The sequence below is a fragment of the Loxodonta africana genome, chromosome 15 (assembly GCF_030014295.1).
Source record: "Loxodonta africana isolate mLoxAfr1 chromosome 15, mLoxAfr1.hap2, whole genome shotgun sequence".
Classification (NCBI taxonomy): Eukaryota; Metazoa; Chordata; class Mammalia; order Proboscidea; family Elephantidae; genus Loxodonta; species Loxodonta africana.
The window spans coordinates 63,534,420-63,551,915 of record NC_087356.1 but is presented as its reverse complement, the minus strand read 5'-3'; the positions used below and the strand labels follow the sequence as shown (position 1 = coordinate 63,551,915).

The 17,496-nt window shown below is 38.4% G+C and overlaps 1 protein-coding gene across 1 annotated transcript; it reads right to left on the bottom strand.

Annotated features, from left to right (window-relative positions):
* Positions 1-301: 301 nt before the first annotated feature.
* Positions 302-2,156, bottom strand: LOC100658915 (olfactory receptor 8B3). Its single transcript, XM_010601425.3, has one exon. The coding sequence runs from the start codon at positions 1,573-1,575 to the stop codon at positions 625-627; it is 951 nt and encodes a 316-aa protein (XP_010599727.2). The 5' UTR covers positions 1,576-2,156; the 3' UTR covers positions 302-624.
* Positions 2,157-17,496: the final 15,340 nt, after the last annotated feature.

Below are 17,496 nucleotides of genomic sequence, written 5' to 3'. Positions count from 1 at the left end.
TATTTTAAACTACATACACAGTATGTAATGAAAGCATTTCATTAACCCCACTGCCCTGGTGGTGCAGTGGATAAGCATCAGCTGCTAAGGAAAAGCTCAGCAGTTTGAATCCACCAGCCACTGCTTCAAAACCCTATAGGGCAGTTCCACTCTGTCCTATAGGAGCTTTATGAGTTGGAGTTGACTCAAGAGCAATGAGTTTGGTTTTGGGTTTTATACCCATAGCAATATTCGTAAAAATGAGAATGCTTTTATTGTCTTTGGCACTTCTGTGTTTAGGTGAGCAAGCTGTAGTGTTATTTACCTTCGGTGACTTCTGGAACTCACCATATCTGTTCAGATTATGAATAGACCAGGAGATAGAAGGAATAGGAAACAATAATGAAAACAGTCAGTATGTATGTTCCTTTTATAACACATTATTAATTATTTAGTAATGGGAGAGTTGCAGTAGATAAAGCAAAGAATGAGAAATGATTAGCTGTAAGAGAAGTGATAAAAACAAGTCTATTAAATCATACATGACACAATCTGTAGAATCAACATAGTTGTAAACAGTCCCTCATGAAAATACCAATAAAAAATTGAGATGCTTGAATTTCTTTACATTACCACTGCTTCTAGTTAGAATATGTTTCTCCTCTGGATTTTAATCAAGGCTTTCCTCAGGGCTACTTTGACATCTTTGTTTCTCAAGCTGTAGATCAGAGGGTTAAGCATGGGGCCCACATTAGTGTAGAAAATAGATGAAACTTTCCCCTGGTCTGTAGATTCAGGAGAAGAATACTTAAGATACATAAATGCTGCCGACCCAAAGAAAAGAGAAATAACAATGATGTGGGAGCTACAGGTGCTGAAGACTTTTGATCTTCCTTGAGTAGACTTGATAAGAAGAATGCTAATAAGGATGAAAATATAAGAAACTAGGATGGTAAAACTGGGTACTGTAATATTGATGCCCACCGCAATGAGAACTACTACCTCATTGACATAAGTGCTGGTACAAGAGAGTTGGAGGAGAGGTAGGATGTCACACAAGTAATGGTTGATGATATTAGCATTGCAGAAGGTTAGTCTAAGCATGCAACCTGTGTGGGCAGTGGCTCCAGCAAATCCCATGACATATGCAGCAAGTGTCAGCACAGAACACACCTGATGGGACATGGTAACTCTATATAGCAATGGATTGCAAATGGCCACATAGCGATCAAAGGCCATCGAGGTCAACATATAGTTTTCAGAGATGACAAAAAAGAGAAAGAAAAACAGTTGGGTCATGCACCCAACATAGGAGATGACATCCTTCTTTGATACAAAGTTCATCAGCATTTTGGGGGTGAAGACAGAAGAGTAACAGAGATCAATGAAAGATAGATTGAAAAGGAAATAGTACATGGGGGTGTGAAGGTGAGAATTTATCCCAATAAGAATGATCAAGCCGAGATTGCCCACCATGGTGACAATGTAAATCATTAGAAACAAGTAAAAGAGAGGCTGCTGGAGCTCTGCATGATCTGTTAATCCAGCAAAAATAAATTCAGTCACTAAGGAGTCATTTCTTGCCAGTATTCTCATTTTTGGAAATCTGTGAGGGAGGAAAACGGAAAATTTTATTAGTACAGAACACAGTTTTCTCTTTACACATACTCATTACAAAGGGACTTGGACTGGCAGAATTAAGTCTTCCTTTGCTTTGTGGAGTCTGAATGTACTGCCACACACATCACTCAATAATTCAATCACCTTATCTTTTGTCTTCATGAGCTAACTTGTGATGAACAATTCCTCCTGTCTTTACTAGAAGATAGAAAGATGGAGTAGCTGAGGTACAATTCTACCTGATGATGAGCATGGCGAGTGGGAAAGCCTCTCCTATCTGTCCCTCTCATTCACCTGGCCCTTTACTTCTTAGTTCCTTTTCATGTTTCTACTACTTTACTCAACACCTCTGTTCCTCTCTGATGATCATCAATGAAGAGAGAACTTCTACTAGAGAAAAGATTGTACTGACTTTCTCCTTCCTAGAAGAGAGTCACTCATTGTCTATAGGATATTCAGATGTCTTTCTTAAAGAACCCTTGAAGTAATAACTGTGCCACTTATTAAAGAGAGCTTTAGTAGCCTAACATTTATAATCAATCATACACCTCTGTGTTTCTACACATTCTCCTTCTTTGTTTCATTCCAGCTGGACAGACAGTAAGAAAGAAAGGGGAATGTGTTTTCCCAGGCTTCTTTCTGTATGAGGACATACAAGAGAAACACAATTAATCTGGATGCTGGTTACACAAGTGGTCAAGTTTGTAAAAATTCATCAAGCTATACACTTATGTAAATAATTCTATGGGTATAACATACCTTGGCAAATAAATTTAGGAAAGAGACACAGCTCTTCTTCCTCTGATGTTGCTTTGTACTGGATGTGCCACTTGGAACTGCTACTGCTGTCTTACTGTAGGAGCGAGGATGAAACCAACACAGAGTAAATGAGAATGGTGCAGGCAGTAGAGTCTCTAGCTGCACACCTATGAGTGTCTTGCTATGCAGTATATTTCCTCCTTTCTTGGCAACATAGACAGTGAGTGAGAACAATAAAAATTTGATTAACTCACACTTCCTCAAGTGAAGACCTTAGTGCTGGCTCTACATGTGTTCCACTTTTCTGGAAGAATTGGCTTTGGAGGTACAAAAGTTGACCAGATGCAGTTACAGAATCTTCTTCCCCCTTTACTGGCAAGAGGATCACAACACAGATTCACAAGCTGAGTGTTCCAAGAGTCATTCTGCGATATGAATCAAAGTTGTAGTTACAAATTTGATCAGAGGGTGTGTGCGGGGATACCACAGACTTGACACGAGAGCCAGCATGTCATAGAGCACATGGCATTCACCTAGTGCTTTTAATTCTTTTGGCCTGGTTAGAAATCCAAGCATAGCTCTCCCATAGGACCTCACACTCATGATAAGTTCTGCAGGGAAGAAATTATGGTGTTTGTGTTTACACCCTAAATTGAAATTGTAAATGTTAACTTCCCACAAGGGCATATATAATCCTCAGGGTATAGGAGAAAGGAGTCTCAGCTATCCTAGAAAAGGATGTAAATAGAATTAATGTTATTGAAAGTTTCACCTAGGTAACCTAGGTAGTTTTAGAGAGGATTGATGTATATTTCTGTAAAGTTTATAATGTCCCTTTTTTTTAATATTTTGAGGCTTTTTAAATAATCAGTGTTTATGCATTTTTATAAACATAAAGCAGAATACTTTTTCATTGATTACACTGATTACAGAGTTTGTCATTCTTTTAAAAATTGTTACTAGAATAAAGCTCCTTAATTTCATGAAAATTTAATTATTTTGTGTCATTCTGACTTAATAGGCCATCGCCGTAATTGTTGTCAATTTCCCATCACCGTAAACAAAGAGTCACCAATTCGTGAAAATGGTTCCTCCTTTCTCCCTCCCTCCCAGCCCTTGTAGAAACTTGTAGCAACCACTATAAACATTGACTCTATACATTTGCCTGTTTTTATTATTTCATGTAAGTGAGGTCATACAATAGTTGTCCTACGGTGATTTACTTATTTCACTGAGCATACCTAAAGTTTTCAAGTTTTATCCATGTGTAACATGGAACAGAGCTTCATTTCTCTTTTTGGCTGAGTAACATTCCACTGTATGTTTGTACCACATTTTGTTTATCTATTTATCCATTCATGGACACTTAGGTTGTTTTCACATTTTGGCACCTATTTTTCTTAACTTTTAAATTTTTGAAATGATGAGAGACTCACAGGAAGTTGCACAAACATGGAGTCATTTCACTCTTCACCCAGCTTCCTTCAATGGCACCATCTTATACAACTGCAGTACAATAGCTATGCAGGAACTGGAATTGGTATAATAATGTCAACTAGACTACAGATATTTTTTAACTTTTAAAAGTTCTACAAGTCCTGATTTGCGTGTCCGTTTGCATTCACCACCCACCCACTCCCATCGAGTCGATTCCGACTCACAGTGACCCCATAGGACAGAGTAGAGCTGCCCCATAAAGTTTCCAAGGAGCACCTGGCAGATTTGAACTGCCAACCTCTTTGTTAGCAGCCGTAGCACTTAACCACTAAGCCACCAGGGTTTCCGTGTGTGTGCATAAAAGAAAAATTTTTTTTTTTTTTTTAGCTTCATATAATTTGATCCCATGTATAGATTTGTTGTGACAGCTACCATTATCAAACACAAAGTTGTTCCAAAACCACAAAAGAGCTCCCAAATAATGCCTTTCTACGGGGTTGTCATGAATTGGAATTGACTCGACAGCAACTATCAGCAACAAGAGTCTCACCTCTCCCCTTGCACCACCATCTCTGTCCCTGGGTAGTCACTAATCTGTTCTCTATCTCTATAACTCAGTCATTCCCAGGATATAAATACATGGAATCATGATATTTAAACTTAAGAGTCTGGCTCTTCTCATTCACCATAATGCCTTTAAGTTCCATCTAACTTGTTGTATATATGCATAGTTCATTTCTTTTTATTACTGAATAGTATTCTATTTTTTACAACCAAAGATCCATCAATCTTCTGTGATAGTTTAAACATTAATAGGTCCTTGTTTTCACACAAAACTGATTTATTTTTGGCAAATATTTTATAAGCTAGACCATTACAGTTCAGAATCATTCTTCTTTAAGCTCACCTGAGTCAAGGTTCTCATTCTTCCTCCTCCAAGAATAAAACTGGGACACCCAGAGTTTCAGAAGAGCGCATATCAGTCAAAGACCTGGTGAACACTGCCTATGTCCCACCTTAACCCTATTGTGAAAGTGTACAATGTCATCATTATTAGTCATGAGCAAATCATCGGTGAAAAGACCTTGAGTATAACAAAACTGCAAATTATTTTCACTAGTTGTCATGCAAAATGCTGATTGCAGTTGCAAATTTCTGGGTAATAACAGACAGAAGTCAGAAGCAAAAGACTACATAATATGTGATTCTATTTGTACGAAATATGCAAGAGTATCAAATTTCTAGAGACAAGAAGCAGATCAGTGCTTCCCTTAAGTTGGAAGTGGGAGCAGGAATTAACTGAAAACAGATATAAGGAAATATTTGGGGGTGATGGAAAATTTCTAAATATAGATTGTAGGGATGGTTGCCAGAACCCTACATATTTACTAAAAATCATTGAATGTACACTCAGTGTTGTAAGCTGCCATCAAGTAGTTCCTACTGACTCTTAGTGACCCTGTGTACAATAGAAGGAAACATGGCCTGACGTGAGCCATCCTCACAATTGTTACTATACTCCACCCCATTGGTCCAGCCACAGTGTCAATCTGTCTTGCTGAGAAGCTCCTTCTTTTTTCACTGACCCTCTATTTTACCAAGCATAATGTCCTGCTCCAGGGACTGGTACCTCCTGATAACATGTGAGAGAAAGCCGTGCCATCCTTGCTTCTAAGGAGCATTCTAGTTTTATTTCTTCCAAGACAGATCTGGTGGCTCTTCTGACAGTCCGTGGTGTACTGAATACTATTTGCCAACACCATAATTCAAAGGCATTAATTCTTCTTAGGTCTTCCTTCTTCATTGCCCATTCATATGAGGTGATTGAAAAAAACATGCCTTAGGGCAGGTGCACCTTAGTCCTCAAAGCGACATTTTTTTTTTTTTTTTTTTTTTTACCACGTTAAAGAGGCCTTTGCAACAGATTTACCCAATGTGAAGAGCTGTTTCATTTCTTCACTCCTGCTTCCATGGGCATTGGTTGTGAATCCAAGAAAAATGGAATCTTTGACAACTTCAAACTTGTCTCCACTTATTGTGATGTTGCTTATTGATCAAGTTGTGAGGATTTTTGTTTTATGTTGAGGTGCAATATATACCGAAGGCTGTAGACTTTAATCTTCATCAGTAAGTGCTTCAAATCCTCTTTCTTTTCGGCAACCAGGGCATATCACAATTTGTTAATGAGTCTTCCTCCAATCCTGATGCCACATTCTTCTTCAAATAGTCCAGCTTCTTGGATTATTTTCCCAGCATACAGATTGAATAAGTATGGTGAAATGTCACAACCCTGATGCACACCTTTCTAGACTTGAAATCATGTAGTATCCCCTTGTTCTGTTCCAATGATTGCCTCTTGGCCTCAGTACACGTTCCTCTTGAGCAAAATAAATTGTTCTGGAATTCTCATCCTTCGCAATGTTACCCATAATTTCTTCTCAGCCACACAACTGAATGCCTTTGCATAGTCTATAAAACACAGGTAAATATCTTTCTGATATTCTCTGCTTTCAGCCAGGATCCATCTGACATTAGCAATGATATCCCTCCTTTCATATCCTCCTCTGAATCTGGCTTGAATTTCTGGCATTTCCCTGTTCATGTACTGCTACAACTGCTTTTGAATCATCTTCAGCAAAATTTTATTTGTCTGTGTTATTAATGATATTGTTCAATAAATTCCCCATTTTGTTGGATCCCTTTCTTTGGAATGCGCACAAGTAGGCATCTCATCCAATCTGTGGACCAGGTAGCTCTCTTTCAAATTTTTTGGCATAGACGACTAAACACCTCCAGCTCTGCCTCTGTTTGTTGAAACATTTAAATTTGTATTCCATCAATTCCTGGAGCCTTGTTTTTCACCAATGACTTCAGTGCAACTTGGACTTCTTCCTTTCTTACCATTGGTTCTCGATCATATGCTACTCCTGCAATGGTTAAATGTCAACCAATTGTTTTTGATGCAGTGACTCTGTGTACCCCTTCCATCTTCTTTTGATGCTTCTTGTGTCCTTTAATATTTTCCCTGTAGAATCCTTCAGTATTACAACTTGAGACTTGAATTTTCTCTTCAGTTCTTTCAGCTTGATAAATGCCAAGCTTGTTCTTTTGTTTTGATTTTCCAAATGCAAGTTTTGGCATTTTTCATTATAATACTTTAGTTCGTGTTCTTGAGATGATGCCCTTTGAAATCTTCCATTCAGCTCTTTTACTTCATTATTTTTCCTTTTCACTTTGTCTAGTCTAAGTTCAAGAGCAAGTTTCTGACATTCATTTTGGTGTTTTCTTTCTTTCCTGTCTTTTTAATGACCTCTTGCTTTCTTTATGTATGATGCCCTTGATGTCATTCCACAACTTGTCTGGTCTTCGAACATTAGTGTTCAACGCATCAAATTTATTCTTTAGATGGTCTCTATATTCAGATGAGATATACTCAAGGTCATACTTTGGGTCTCGTGGACTTGTAACTTTCTTCAGTTTCAACTTGAACTTGCATATGAGCAATTGATGGTCCGTTCCACAATACACCCCTGGCCTTATTCTCATTGATGATCTTGTGCTTTTCTATCATCTCTTTCAAGAGATGAAGTTGATTTGATTCCTGCGTATTTCATCTGGGTAGATCCATGTGTATAGTTGCCATTTATTTTGTTGAAAAAATATATTTGCAAGGAAGAAGTTCTCGATCTTGAAAATTCTATCATGGGATCTTCGACATCATTTCTGTCACCAAGTTCGTATTGGCCAACTACCAAACCTTCTTCTGTGTTTCCAACTTTCTCATTCCAGCCACCAGGAATTATCAATGCATCTCGTTTTCATATTTTATCAATTTCAAACTGCAGAACTTGGTAGAAATCTTGAGTTTCTTTATCTTTAGCCTTAGCCATTGGTGCATAAATTGGAATGTGAATGCATGGCTATTACCCTATCATTGACAGTTTTGTACTTCAGGAAAGACATTGAAATGTTCTTTTTGACAATGAAGGCAGAGACATTCCTCTTCAATTTGTCATTCCTGCTTAGGAGACCTTATGATCGTCTGAACTAAAATGGCCAGTACCTGTTTATTTCAGCCCACTAATGCCTAGGATATCAATCATTATGAGATCCATTTCCTTTTTAAGAATTTACAATTTTTCTGTATTCATACTTTCCATGTTTCTATTATTAATGTATGTTTGCAGTTGTTTCTTCTCATTTTGAGTCATACACATCACGAAATGACTCATCAACATCATTAAGATCAACGCTAATTTGAGGAGGCAACTCATCCCCAGTCATCTTTTGAGTGCCTTCCAACCTGAGGGGCTCATCTTCTGGCACTATATCAAACAGTATTCCACTGCTATTCATAAACTTTTCAGTGGCTAATTTTGTCAGAGGTAGACTGTCAGGCCCTTCTTCCTGGTCTGTCTTACTCTGGAAGCTCAGCTGAAACCAGCCCACCATGGGTGAATATGCCACGGTATTTTGATGTCCAGCTAAATTTAATTTTAATTTTACTCAGTATGAATCCTGAAACCCCTAATTTTTTCAAGATAAAAAGAAGAATATAGGGAAAATATTACACATGACAGTAAGTGCCAGATAATGTTTATTATCTTTCATCTGTACACTCATTTTCTATGGCCTTGGCCATAGAAACCTTATATATATATATATATGAGGCATACTGACAAACACTTTGAAACTCAAAATGAAAGTGATAAATACTCCCTCCTTCTTGCCCTACCCCAGAATGTAAGATAAGCTTAAGAACAAGGAAGACATAATAGAGGCAGGAATGATTAAACAGAAAATCGAAGAGTTAACTGAGCAAATGGAAAGCAATATGTCATCAGGTGAGGAGTAGAGGACCATGGCAAGGAGAAAGTACTACATAAAAGGAATACAGGTGACAGCATTCCAGGAAGAGTAGATCCATAAAATGGAATAGTACGTGGCAATTACAAATTAGGATTTTAAGGATGCAGAGCAAAATGACAATGGCAGTTATCTCAGGGTGATGTCTGAGTTCTGGCCAAGGATTTAGGGTGAGAATCTAGGCGGTTCCAGTAGGGACTGAAATATATTCTGCAATCTAACTCTGAAGAAAAAGAGGAAGACCCTCAACAAGATGGATTGACACAGTGGCTGCAAAAATAGGATCAAACATTCAGTGACTGTGAGAGTGGCACAAGACCAGGCAGTGCTTCATTCTGTTATACATCAGGGCTCTATTGGTCAAAACCAACTCAATGGCACCTAATGACAACAACAAGAAGATTGAGATTGGGTGTAAGAACTAGGTGCAAATAGAAAGAGGAAGGAAAGATTGTGGCAGGTCAGAGAGTTCAGGTGACCAGGAAATCAGCATACCCTCTCCTAACGCTGAGTTTAGGGCTGCAGGGCTAGTGTGAAATCTTTGTGTGGAGGACAAGGGTATCCCAAAGTGTTGTCCATCTTGGTACTTTTACCAGCTCAAAAATGAATGTGGCTGAATCAGCACTTGATGCATCAGATTCAGCATTTTTAGAGCAGTCATCTTTTTACCCTTTTTCTCAAAAGACAAATAATCCAACATTGTATTCCCCAAAAGACATTGCCACAATTTAATTTATTCATCAATTCTTTATTTCAGAAAAGTGAACAGACAACATTATAGTTAACAGGGAAAGACTGAGAGATTTCACCTTGAAATTGGGAACAAAATAAGGGTGCCCCCTCTTACCACTTCTATTTGATAATGTATTAAAAGTCATACCCTGGGGGCGGAGCCAATTGGCAGAATAGACAGACACTTCCATCAAGCCCTCTTTACAACAAAGACCAGAAAAAATAAGTGAAACAAGTATATTTGTGACAATCTGGGAGCCCTGAGCATCAAAGGCAAGCTTAGACAACAAACTGAGGGTCCGGAGAAGGGAGAGACTGTTCAGAAGGAGAGAGGAGTTACCAGACCTGAATCGAGGGGAGTCCTCAGGCACCATTCCGGGATCGGCTACGGCGGCAGCGGGCTGGTCCTAGCGTTCGGCCGCAGTTTCCTCATGGAGAAGCAGCCAGCCACACAGCCCACTCACACCTCCGGAACCTGAGGAGAAGGGCACTCTTGGCAAAAGCTAAGTACTTGCGTATATTTTACCACACCCCCTCTACCACTAAGCCAGCTTCAGCAGCTGAATCCCTGGGCCTGAGATAGACCCTGGTGAGCACCTGGAGCTGTCCTCCAGGCCTTGGGAAAGGAAAAAATTTGCAACTGGGGGAAAAGATAATTTGCTAGCTCCATTAACTGGGGGGAACTCAGAACAGAAGTGGCTACTGTCCAGGCATAAACCATCCATGGACCTGAAGCACCTTTCCCTTCTGCATGGACCTGTGTGGGCCTATTTTGGGAGAATAGGCCCTTGTTGGCAAACTCCAACCATTTCAACCGTGCAGTGGAGAAGTGGGTGTTTGGCGTTTCACATTGCTTTGCCTATTAAACAGGGTCCTCACCTACCCACAACAGGGACCTAAGGACCGGTTCCTCCACTTGGGTCACCCAGCTACCCACGACAGGGGTCCAGGGATAACTGGTACCTCCCAGTCCTTACAACAAAAACTTTGTGTGCCCATGCTCCCTCTGCAGAGCCAACCCACCAGCACGCTCTAGGGAACAGAGATGCGTTTTCCTCAGAGACACTTGGGGGTCGGTTCTCAGTCCTCTGCCTTTTTCAGTGTGTGACCCCCTGCTGCAATCAGATATGTGTATATATGCCAATCACCCCTGTCCCTCTAAGACTGTAGGACAGAGCCTGTACTGTACACTTGATATCAGCTGCCTGGAAATGTGAGCTGAATTCATACAAGAAAACTGAATGGACTCCTAGACTGATATACCTGATAACAGCTCTAGCCAGCTGGGGACAGGACACCAGAGCTCCAAAGGCAAAAATAATCAAGATAGCTCACTCAAGCAACCCATAGGGGTATAACAAAACAAAATAAAGCAAGCAGCTATGACACAGTAAGCAAGCATAAACTAATACAAAAACTTATAGATGGCTCGGAGATGACAATCAATATCAAGTCACATAAAGAAACAGGCCATAATCACCTCAACAGGCTCTCAAAACAAAGAATCCAGGGATCTTTTAGATGAAAGTGCATTCCTGGAATTACCAGATGCAGAATACAAAAGTTTAATATATAGAACTCTTCAAGACATCAGGAAGGAAATGAGGCAATATGCAGAACAAGCCAGGGAATACACAGATAAAGCAACTGAAGAACTCAGAAAGATTATTTAGGAACATAATGAAAAGCTTAATAAGCTGGAAAAATCCATAGAGAGACAGCAATCAGGAATCCAAAAGATTAACAATAAAATTACAGAATTAGATAACTCAATAGAAAGTCAGAGGACCAGAACTGAGCAAGTAGAAGCTAGAATTTCTGAACTCGAAGATAAATCACTTGGCACTAATATAGTTGAAGAAAAATCAGATAAAAGAATTTAAAAACATGAAGAAAACTTAAGAATCATGTGGGACTCTATCAACAGAAATAACCTACCAGTGACTGGAGTACCAGAACAGGGAGGGATAACAGGAAATACAGAAAAAATTGTTCAGGATTTGTTGGCAGAAAATTTCCCTGTTATTGTGAAAGATGAGAAGATATCTATCCAAGATGCTCATCAAACTCCAAATAAGGTAGATCTTAAAAGAAAGACACCAAGACATATTATAACCAAGCTTGCCAAGACCAAAGATAAAGAGACAATTATAAGAGGAGTGAGGGGTAAAAGAAAAGTCCCCTACAAGGGAGAGCCAATAAGAATAAACTCGGACTACTTGGCAGAAACCATGCAGGCAAGAAGGCACTGGGATGACATATTTAAAAAATTGAAGGAAAAATTGCCTGCCACGAATCATATATCCATCAAAACTGTCTCTTAAATATATGAAGGTGAAATTAAGACATTTCTAGATAAACACATTTGAGGGAAATCGTAAAAACCAAACCAAAACTATAAGAAATACTAAAGGGAGTTCTTTGGTTAGAAAATCAATAATATCAGGTATCGACCCAAGACTAGAACACTGGGCAGAGCAACCAGAAGTCAACCCAGACAGGGAAATCCAAAAAAAAAAAAGCCCAACACTGGGTAACAGTGATGTTATTATATAAAAGAAGACAACATTAAAATAATAAAGAGGGACTAAGAAATGTAATCATACACCGTCCATATGGAGAGGAAGATACGGCGATACAAAGAAACAAAAGTTAGTCATAAATTTAGAATAATAGGCGTAAATAATAAGGTAACCACAAAGGAGACAAACTATCCTACTCATCAAAATAAAACACAAGGGAAAAATAGAGACTCAGTAGAAACAAAATCAACAACAACAAATATGAGGAAAGGACAATATATAAAGTTATTCAGCACATAAAATCAAGTGGGAAAAGGAAGCTGTCAACACACACACAAAAAAGACATCAAAATGATAGCCCTAAATTCATACCGATCCATAATTACCCTGAATGTAAATGGACTAAATGCACCAATAAAGAGATAGAGAGTGGCAGAATGGATTTAAAAACAAGATCCATCTATATGCTGCCTACAAGAGACATACTTTAGACTTAGAGACACAAACAAACTAAAACTCAAAGGATGGAAAAAAATATATCAAGCAAGCAAAAATCAAAAAAGAGCAGGAGTGGCAATATTAATTTCTGACTTTAAAGTTAAATCCATCAGAAAGGATAAGGAAGGACACTATATAATTATTAAAGGGACAATACACCAAGAAGATATAACCGTATTAAATATTTATGCACCCAATGACAGGGCTGCAAGATACATAAAACAAACTCTATCAACCTTGAAAAGTGAGATAGACAGCTCCACAATAATAGTAGGAGACTTCAACACACCACTTTCAGTGAAGGACAGGACATCCAGAAAGAAGGTCAGTAAACACACAGAAGATCTAAACGCCACAGTCAACCAACTTGACCTTGTAGACATATACAGGACACTCCACCCAACAGCAACGAAGTATACTTTCTTTTCTAGTGCACATGGAACATTCTCTAGAATAGACGACATATTAGGTCATAAAGCAAGCCTCAGTATTATTTGGAATGACAAGAGTCCCTGCATAGCTAAAACAAACTTGAAAGAGAAGAACAAAGTAGGAAGGCTCAAACTTCCTGAATTTAAAACATGTTATACAGCTACAGAACTTAAACAAACTGGTACTGGTATAACAACAGACATATATATCAATGGAATAGAATTGAAACTCCAGAAATAATCCCACATGTCTATGACCAACTGATTTTTGACAAGGGTATTAAAACCATTCAATGAAGAAAGAAGAGTTTCTTCCATAAACAGTGCTGGGAAGATTGGATTTCCAAATGTACAAAAAAGAAACAGAACTAATACTTCACATCTTACACAAAAACAAATTCAAAATGGATTAAGGACCTAAATATGCAAACTAAAACCATAAACTACTTAGAAGAACAAGCAAGGGCAATGCTGTCAGGTCTAAGTTTTAAAAATGGATTATCTAATATAAAAACAAAAGCACAACCAGCAAAAGACAAAACAAATAAATGGAACTTCATAAAAATGAAAAACTTTTGGTCATCAAAAGACTTTTAGAAAAAATCGAAAAGACAAGATATTGACTGGGAGAATGTCTTTGGAAACAATATATCCAACCAGAATTTAATAACTCGAATATATAAAACATCAAAGACTTAATAACAAAAGGATAAATAACCCATTCATAAAACGAGGAAAGGACTGAAATAGACATTTCGCCAAAGAGAACATCCATATACACAACAAACACGTGAAAATATGCTCAGCATCATTAGCCATCAGAGAGTTGCCAATCAAAACCACAATGGGATACCACTTCACTCCCACTAGGATGGCCAATGTTAAAAAAAAAAAAAAAAAAACTAATTGAAAATAACAATGGTGAGGAAGTGGCAAAGTTGCAACCATTATCCATTGCTGGTAACAATGCAAGTGATGATGTCATAGTGGAAAACAGTATGCTGGTTCCTGAAAAGACTAAAAAAGAACTACCATATGACCCAGCAATTCCACTCCTAGGTGTATACCCAAAAGATCTGAAAGCAGAGATTCAAAAAGAGACTTGTACTCTGATGTTCCTTGCAGCACTATTCACAACAGCCAAAAGTGGAAACAAACTAAATGCCTGTAAAAAGATGAATGGATCTGCAAGAAACCAAAAGAGACTTACATAAGCGGAAGAACATACCTTGCTCGTGGATAGGAAGACTTAACATTATAAAAATGTCTATTCTACCAAAAGCGATCTATACATTTAATGCAATTCTGATCCAAATCCCAACGACATTCTTTAATAATCAACAACTTCATACGGAAGGGAAAGAGGCCCCGGATAAAAAAGGCATTACTGAAAAAGAAGAACAAAGTGGGAGGCCTTACTTTATCTGATTTTAGAACCCAGTATACCGCCACAGTAGTCAAAACAGCCTGGTACTGGTACAACAACAGATACATGGACCAGTGGAACAGAATTGAGAACCCAGACATAAATCCATCCACATATGAGCAGTTGATATTTGACAAAGATCCCAAAACAATTAAATGGGGAAAAGACAGTCTTTTTAATGAATGGTGCTGGCATAACTGGATATCCATCTGCAAAAAAATGAAACAAGACCTGTACCTCACTCCATGCACAAAGATTGACTCAAAATGGATCAAAGACCTAAATATAAAATCTAAAATAATAAAGATCATGGAAGAAAATAAAGAGCCTTTAAACAAACAGATATATGCATACCCGTGTTTATTGCAGTGCTGTTTACAATAGCAAAAAGATGGGAGCAACCAAGGTGCCCATCAATGGATGAATGGATAAATATATTATGGTATACTCACACAATGGAATACTATGCATTGAAAAAGAACAGTGAGAAATCTGTGAAACATTTCATAAAATGGAGGAACCTGGAAGGCATTATGCTGAGTGAAATTAGTCAGTTGCAAAAGGACAAATATTGTATAAGACCACTATTATAAGAACTTGAGAAATAGTTTAAACTGAGAAGAAAACATTCTTTCATGGTTACAAGAGGTGGGGAGGAAGGGTGGGAGAGGAGCATTCAGTAACTAGACAGTAGATAAGAACTACTTTAGGTGAAGGGAAAGACAACATATAATACAGGGGAGGTCAGCACAATTGGACTAAACCAAAAGCAGTTTCCTGAATAAACAGAATGCTTTGAAGGCCAGCGTAGCAGGATCAGGGGTCTGGGGACCATGGTTTCAGGGGACGTCTAAGTCAATTGTCATAACAAAATCTATTAAGAAAACACTCTGCATCCCACTTTGAAGAGTGGTGTCTGGGGTCTTAAACACTAGCAAGCAGCCATCTAAGATGCATCAATTGGTCTCAACCCCCCTGGGTCAAAGAAGAATGAAGAACACCAAGGACACAAGGCGATCACGAACCCAAGAGACAGAAAGGGCCACATGAACCAGAGAGTACATCATCCTGAGACCAGAAGAACTAGATGGTGCCTGGCTACAAACGATGACTGCCCTGACAGGGAACACAACAGAGAACCCCTGAGGGATCAGGAGAGCAGCGGGATGCAGACCCCAAATTCTCATAAGACCAGACTTAATGGTCTGACTGAGACTGGAAGGACCCCAGTGGTCACAGCCTCCAGAGCTTCTGTTGACCCAGGACCGGAACCATTCCCGAAGCCAAGTCTTCAGACATGGATTGGACTGGACAATGAGTTGGAGAGAGATGCTGGTGAGGAGTGAGCTTCCTGGATCAGGTGGACACTTGAGAATATATTGGCATCTCCTGCCTAGGGGGGCGATGAGAGGGTAGAGGGTGTTAGAAGCTGATGAAATGGACATGTAAAGAGAGTGGAGGGAGAGAGTGAGCTGCCTTCTTAGGGGGAGAGTAATTGGGAGTGTGTAGTAAGGTGTATATGGGTTTTAGTGTGAGGGACTGACTTGATTTGTAAACTTTCACTTAAAGCACAATAAAAATTATAAAAAAAAAAGATGAATGGATAAACAAAACGTGGTTTATACATACAATGGAATACACTCAGCCAGTAGGAGAAAGGAAGTCTTGATACATACTATGGTATGGATGGAACCTGAAGACATTATACTGAGTAAAATAAATCAATCACAGAAGGACAAATATTGTATGATCTCATTTATATAAAAAGACAAAAAAAGAAAAATATATAGAGGCCAAAGTTTATTAGTGGATACCAGAGGAGGAGAAGATACGGAGAAAGGGGCCTAACGTTAATGGAAAAATTGCATGGATTAGTTGTACAGCCAAATACTATAATTGCTGTCAATAAGTTGTACACCTGTAAAATGATGAAATGGCAAAATTTGTGTCATAGATATATTTATAAAAATGACAAAAAGAAACAGCAGCTGCTAAGGCTTCTTATATATGACAAAACACTTCATGGGATTGGATTCCTTGAGTTAGAGTTTGAGGGCCATGGTTTCATTAGGCATCCCAGTTAAGTGGACTAATAATAAGCTTAGTACTCCTAGTATAACTCCTAGTTCATTGCATAGTGTTTGGGGTCTTAAAAACTTGCAAGCTGCCATCCAAGGCACAACAATTGATCTCTATTCACATGGAGCAAGAGAAGAAGGTGAGTCAGGAACAGGAGGAAAATATGGAATGTCTGGCGAATTGGCCCCATGAACAACTGCCTTCTTTTCATAGGACCGGAAGTACTAGATAGTGCCTGGCTACCATTACTGAATATTTTAATCAATGATTCTATAGAAGAATACTGATCAAACGGGGGAACATGTGGAATAAAACTTCAAATTCTCATGGACTCTAGACTTTCTGGAGCCATGGAGGGTGAAGGAATTCCTAAACTATTGCCCTGAGATATTTTTGGCTTAAACCTTCAACCGAAAATATCCCCTGGTATCACCTTAAAACCAAACACTACTTTAGCTTAACTACTAAAAAAAAATTCTACCTTAAGCATTAAGCCCTTTTAAGAACTATCTATATGGGATAAAATGGACAACACCTATTTGAAAGGTTAGATAGGAACCTTAGGGGGAAACGAGATTATGTTAATGAGGGGAGAACAACTCAGAAAAGGAGGGGGAGAATGGTTGCACAACTAGAAAAATATAATCAATGTCACTAAATTGTACATTTATGATTTTTGTTGAATTGGTGTATGTTTTGCTGTATATTCCCAATAAAATAAATAAAATTTAGGAAAAAGAAACAGGAAAAATGCTTATTTTCAATTATAATTCCTATATCAGCTGTAATTTGAGTTTTGTACAGCCTAAAATCCACATGGGCATAACACATCAAAGCCACGACAAAAGGTGCAATTTAATTCTTCCCAGGTTCTCCTGCTTTCTGAATTTAAAATCTCTCTAATATCAAATAACCTAAGTCTTTTTCCTACTCATAAAAATTCTGAGATCTCCATAATGTGTCCAAGAGTTTCTACAAGGGAGAGGGTAGGAACTTTCATTGTCTCATATTTTGCTTTCTAAATTTCTGCTTTCCAACTTTTTTTTTTTTTTTAACTTTAGTTTCAATCACCACTCATTATTTTATCTCCTAAAGTTGCTGTGCTCTCATTACCGGAATCCCCACAAATTTGTCTACAACTTTTTCT